This window comes from Uloborus diversus, chromosome 4 (genome assembly GCF_026930045.1).
Source record: "Uloborus diversus isolate 005 chromosome 4, Udiv.v.3.1, whole genome shotgun sequence".
Classification (NCBI taxonomy): domain Eukaryota; kingdom Metazoa; phylum Arthropoda; class Arachnida; order Araneae; family Uloboridae; genus Uloborus; species Uloborus diversus.
Window position 1 is genome coordinate 193,784,216 of NC_072734.1, and position 6,000 is coordinate 193,790,215.

At 31.2% G+C, this 6,000-nt stretch overlaps 1 protein-coding gene across 1 annotated transcript in view; it reads right to left on the reverse strand.

Annotated features, from left to right (window-relative positions):
* LOC129221081 (uncharacterized) overlaps positions 1–5,625 on the reverse strand; it is a 37,349-nt gene extending 31,724 nt beyond the window's left edge. Inside the window, exons 1-2 of the mRNA XM_054855520.1 lie at positions 5,505–5,625; positions 787–1,031 (exon numbers count right to left, since the gene is read on the reverse strand). Coding sequence (XP_054711495.1) covers positions 787–1,031; positions 5,505–5,625 — 366 coding nt within the window. The remainder of the gene's footprint in view (positions 1–786; positions 1,032–5,504) is intronic.
* Between the last annotated feature and the right edge of the window lie 375 nt (positions 5,626–6,000).

Here is a 6,000-nt window from a genome sequence, read left to right on the forward strand (position 1 = left end):
CTTTGGCAGCACGGTTGCTAGATGGCAGGATTATCTATAGTTTGGCACTTGACATGTATTTTAAGTAATGTGTTTTCATTATAATTTTTTTCCAGGTGCAGAGATTGAACTGTTTTTCTTTTAGTTATGAATTATTTTGACATTAGTAATTAGTTTTTGATCACAGTTTTCAGTAACTTTTATTTCATTTGGAACTTGCTACGTCAGCGTTGGCGTGAACGTAATGGAGTAAACGTTTTGCGTTAACGCAAAAATGTACTAATCGGAATCTTAAATTGAAATTGTAGGTAAAAATCTTACCGTTTGCCGATTCTATTTGGGCGCTTGCATCTTTAATTGCTTAGAGAGTTATTGAAAATGACTAAAGAAAATGCACAATACTATCTAAACGAAAAATTCACTATATTAACAAAATATTTACAACTCAGAATAACAAATTTACAAATCGGACTCCATAAATATTCCGCGTTCCATCAATTCTATTTATTTTATTTCTCGTGGGCGTTGATCGTCTGCTACGATCAATGCCCGCTGTCGCTAGGATATCCACTAGTCACATGGTTTGGTTCATGAGCAGCAAAGGGTTGCCATAGCTCGGTCTATTCTTATTATTAGTCTATGGTTTTAAGACTTCTGTTTGAGGACTAGTACAATAGACCTCTAGTTGAAACCCCCTTTCTTTCATTTTATTTCATTTATTTCATAGTGGACACTTGTATTTCATACTATTTAGACAAAAAGTACTCTACGAAATACAACGATACGTTTAAAACCAAAAGGGCTCACCTCATCTCTCCAGCCGTTTAAGGTACTAAAAATATTTTTCACCCGGAGTTCTTGTAAAATGGCGTGCATCTTTTCACTCCGCTCTTCGTATGTCCTCCAGTCTGGGTTCAGATATACCCTCTGGTTAATGGAATCATACTGGAAAACACTGGAATAAGGAGACAGCTGCTGCCAGATTTCGGAGCGGATGATTCCCACCTGTTTGTCGCCCACAAAGAATGCTTTGCAATCGCCTTCATTGGGTCCTAAAATATAATAATTCAAAGAATATTACAAAAATACTTTGTAATTGTGAAAAAAGCTCAAATATCCATCAAACAGGGTTCATACTCAATTTGGATAAAAAAAATTCCATGACTTTTCCAAGACTTTTTCATGACTTCATAAGCATTTTCATGACCTTGTTACACGAAGAGAATAGTACTATTTAATGTCAAACTTGCCAATTTTTTCAGAAATGGGCATTAGAAAAACTTTTACATGAGTGCCATTACCTCACTGGAGCACTTACTTGTGACTGAAAAAAATATCAGTGTACATACTGCTGAAAGTAATAAATTATTCTTTTTTGTCTTCATCACATAAATTCAAGGAAAATAAATTATAAGGAATGCGATACACTGATGTTTAAATGTCTAATAAATATTTAATAAATAGAACAGAATAGTAATGAATTTGATAAAAATTGAATAAGTTTAAAATAATAAATTTACTTCATAAAATCATTGCCCTTTGATATCAATAGTGCATCTAATCACTAATGTAACTGGACAGCATATTCGTCCATTAAAGTAAAGCCACTTTTTACAGTAAATTCATTTTTGCAAACCAGATATTTCAGCTAAAAGGATCAGTTTTGTGAGCTATATGATGGGCACTACTGTTTTAGAGTATTAGAATTCCCCTATTTCTATGTTCCATTGCCTGACTAAAGTCTTCATTTTAAAACCTTCAACATATCAAGATAAACTCTGAAAAATTTAATAATGAACTTTTTACAACGAACTGGTATGCAATTGAATTACACTTTTTGAGGGAGCATGGCAAAATCAAGAAAGTGCGAGTTCACTACTACAGAATATAAAATATAAGAAGTACTGAAAATAATGGTGGGTTCAAAATAAGTAATGCCCCAGTAATAAAATCACATCACAAAAAAAGGTGAGCGGGTGTTACAGAAGCAGATGAAATTGGATTGAAAAATTCGGATTTGTCTTTGAGATCGTTCAATTTATATGCAATATTACTAAATCACTCAATATTTCTAGCGCTCTTTTAGCAATTGTTGCTTTCTTACTGTCCAAGACATTTTTCCATGACTTGAAATAAATTTACATGACTTTTATGAAAATATTAATTTTCCATGACTTTTCCAGGTCTGAAATTTGTTTATTTTTTTCCCATGACTTTCCAGGATTTCCATGACCCGTACAAACCCTGATCAAAAGAGCATTTCACCATTACCAAGATATTTATTGTAAGAGGCGGTTCTATGTCATCTTTTTCTATAGCATTAACTTCTCTATTTTTCTATAGCATTGGCTTCTCTATTTGGTGAATGGAGGAAGAATAATCTCATTAAAATCTAAAACGTTCATCTATCGTCATTTTTGGCTGGCAGGTAACAAATGAGGCTGTGAGAAGCAAAGGGATGTAAGTGGCAAAATTAAAAATTTGGAGATAACCCGTGCCAATTGGTGGGTGAACCTATCCTCTGTCTTGGGGCAAGAGATGGTACTAGTAGCCCTGGTAGGTGCTGCTGTACAGCAGGATTTAGAAAAAAAAAATCAATGTTAGCCTACCTAGGATGTTATCTTTAAACTTGTTTCGCTCAAAACTTGAAAATGCCCACTTACATCCCTTTGCTTCTAACTGCCTCAAATGTACTACTAAACTGGCCATCAATGCTTATTCCTGTAAGTATCATGCCACGCTATTCAACGCCAATACCGGTGAAATATGAAATTTACTATGCCAAACAAGGAAAAAAAGAAGAAAGCAATGGCATCAAGAAGATGCGACTGAGGTCAGCTCATTTGCTTATGAGTCTTATTTTTTATTTTGTCTACTCAGGGTTTGCTGACATATATGAGTTGATATATATCCAATATTTATTTTTTGAACTACAGTATTTTCAATGTAAAAATTATATTAATCATAGTAATATTTTTCGTTTATTATTCAAAATAACCAATAAGTTATGTACCATATTTTTATGATGTATTAATAATAATACATCATTAATGTAATAAAATAATATAAAATAATCTTTTTTTGTTTTATATTCATAAAAGTATTAGTAATGTAACAATTTTAATTCATATTAAAAGTACCTAATTAAATATTGGGTTGGTCAAAAAAAAAAAAAAAAAAATTCTTATGACTGTGCAGTAACTAATGCATATTTTTTATTTCTGAATCATACAACTGTGTAAAAGTAGCTAACAGAAGAAAATTAAGTAAAAAAGCTAAAGCTAAATTAACATCATTAAAATAGGTAAAAATGAAATATATATATAAATATCGAAAGAAACCTTAATTTTAAGTCTACATATTGTAATAATAATATAAGGAAAAAAAGAGTAATTTGAGAATGTATTTACATTTTTGAAGACTTAAGTTTACGCTGATTGAAAATATCGGATATATGTCAAAATATTGGATATGTTCAATCCTCGCATCCACTGAATTATGCGCATAAGATTTGTATTAGTCAGATTCATTCGAAATTTGGTTTTTTAAAAACCATTCAAAAGTAGTTTCCTGAAACTGCCACAAACTACTATGTTTTTTATCGCACTACTCGCTGCTCTGCTTAGAAAAAAAAAAACCAATATGCTGTAGCATAGTGTTTACTACTAAAAAATTAATAATAAATAATATTAACTACTAAAAAATGTAGCTACTACAAGCTTGGGTACTTTTTGCATATTACTGACCGACGACCAGTGAATAAAACTGAGTACATAATAAATAAATGAAACGTTCCTTTCGAATTCCTGACTCCAGAACAAAACAGTTCTGATTTTGTGATTATGGTTTTGAAAAAGGTTGTGTTTCTCCACATACAATTATTATTATTATTATTATTATTTGTTATTTTATAAAGCTCTGAAAGTAATGCATTAATTTATCATGAAAAACATTTTTGATCAAGGAGTGTTAAAAACGTTATTCGAAAGATTAGCAAACACTTATTGGAAAGTATTGTAGAGTTAAAAAAAAGAATAACAAGTGAAGTTTTACTTAAATGAATTTTTGTTACATTCACCAATAACTCAAATTTACATTAGTTGAATCTATTTAAAAACATATAAACACTATTAATTTCTTCATTAAATCCAATTTTATTGTGAACTAATGTTTATTTATGAATTTTAAAACTATTCCGGTTATGGCGTCGCTCTGGCTATGACGACACTTTGTTGACAGTCCCAAAGGTGTCCTGATAATGAGGTTCGACTGTACCGATGATTGTTGTAAATTTAAGGCCAAATGCACTAGAAGACCATAGTTACGCACACCTCAGGACCAGAGCTTTTACGGTACAGGTTTTGTTCCCATCGTCATTTCAAATTTTGAAACAAATATTCTGAATATATCTATATATTTGCATTTGTACTTCTGAGTAAGTTTTAACTGCTAAGAGCAGTAAAACATTAACTATACCGGTTGAACTCTGTTAATAAAAACTGTTGAAAATCCACGAATTTGTTTGTATTAGCTGTTATTCGTAACAACAGTAAACGAGTGATACTATGAAAAAAGGAAGGAATGCTTACCTATATTTATAAAACATAGCTACTAATACATACATTGTAATCTATTAGTATGTTCAGAAAAAAAATCTCTTATTTCTTATAAATGATTATTTTTGGAAAATATTGGAAAAAGAAGAAGCTAATCGACAATCGCGGAACTGGTTGTAATCCACAATAGAAGATGAACAGTCATACGTCCGAGTAAATTAAAATGTCACATATGTCCACGTAAACAAATGTACGGTTTTGATTTTATTTTTCAATGAAAAATAATTTTTCTTTAGTTACATTGAGCGTATAACCCCTTGCTTCCACTGAATAAAATATCTGCCTTCTTATTAAAAAAAAGCTTTTGCTGTTGTACAATTTCAAGGAAATTTCACGTTTTTATCACAAACGACGATACTTTTACAAAATTTATTGCTTCGCCAACTCCCAAATGATTTTGTGAAGGATAAAAGAAGTGCAATAAGGTGCAGATGCAAAAGAATCATCTTAATTGGCAGTTAAGATGCATACAAACTGAATAGCAATATATAACAAGTTCAAAGTACTATTTTATTTATAAAGAACTACAGGAAAATAAAGCTACTATTAAGAAATTTAAGAACCATAAAAGATAAAACATCAAAGATCACAATGCGACACATAAAAAGAAAACATTAAAAAAAAGAAAAAATCGCAAAGCCTTATTTACTATAACTGTAGGTATATATATTTTAATTACAAAAGTTTAAGAGCATAACTATTTAGAGCAAAATAATAAAAATGAATTCAAAACAAGGAAATGTATTTGTTAACTAGTGGCCGTTCCTCAAAACTTTAGAAAATATACACATCAAAAAGAAACTGATGAATAACTTCACACAAACTTAAAACCACAGCATACGTAGCAAATTTATGAGCACAAGTCCAAAAAGGTTTGGGTATTAAGGACTAAATCAATAAACGAGTTACCTATTTTACTCTTTAAATTAAAATTCGTTAATAATCTAGAGAGTTTGTTCGCCCAGGAGTCCCCAGCATCAAAATTTCGACAAGCAGAGTGTATAATAGGGCCAGCAGAGCACCGGGTCATTGTTGTTATGACTGAAATGGAAAATGACAAACATGGCCCGTTGCCAAATGTCAAACACGAATAGTGTGAGTGACATTCAAATATTATTCCTGAGCTACATAGTTAACTGGAGTAACTTTTCATACAGTGCAAAACTTTCAGTTACAGAAGAAAAACGAAAATATCAGCAGGAGGGTGGGAGGGTAATAACAGAAAATTAAAAAAAAATCGCTAATATTAAACTGGTTCTAAGGACCATAGACCGAGGAGAGCAATTTTTTTCAAATGCTAGACGTGTCTCAATTTTCAAAATGCAGCGTGCAAACCAAATATTATGAGAACTTTCCGGAAAACACCTTTTTAAAGACACTGAATCTTTATTCGCAATGAGTGGTT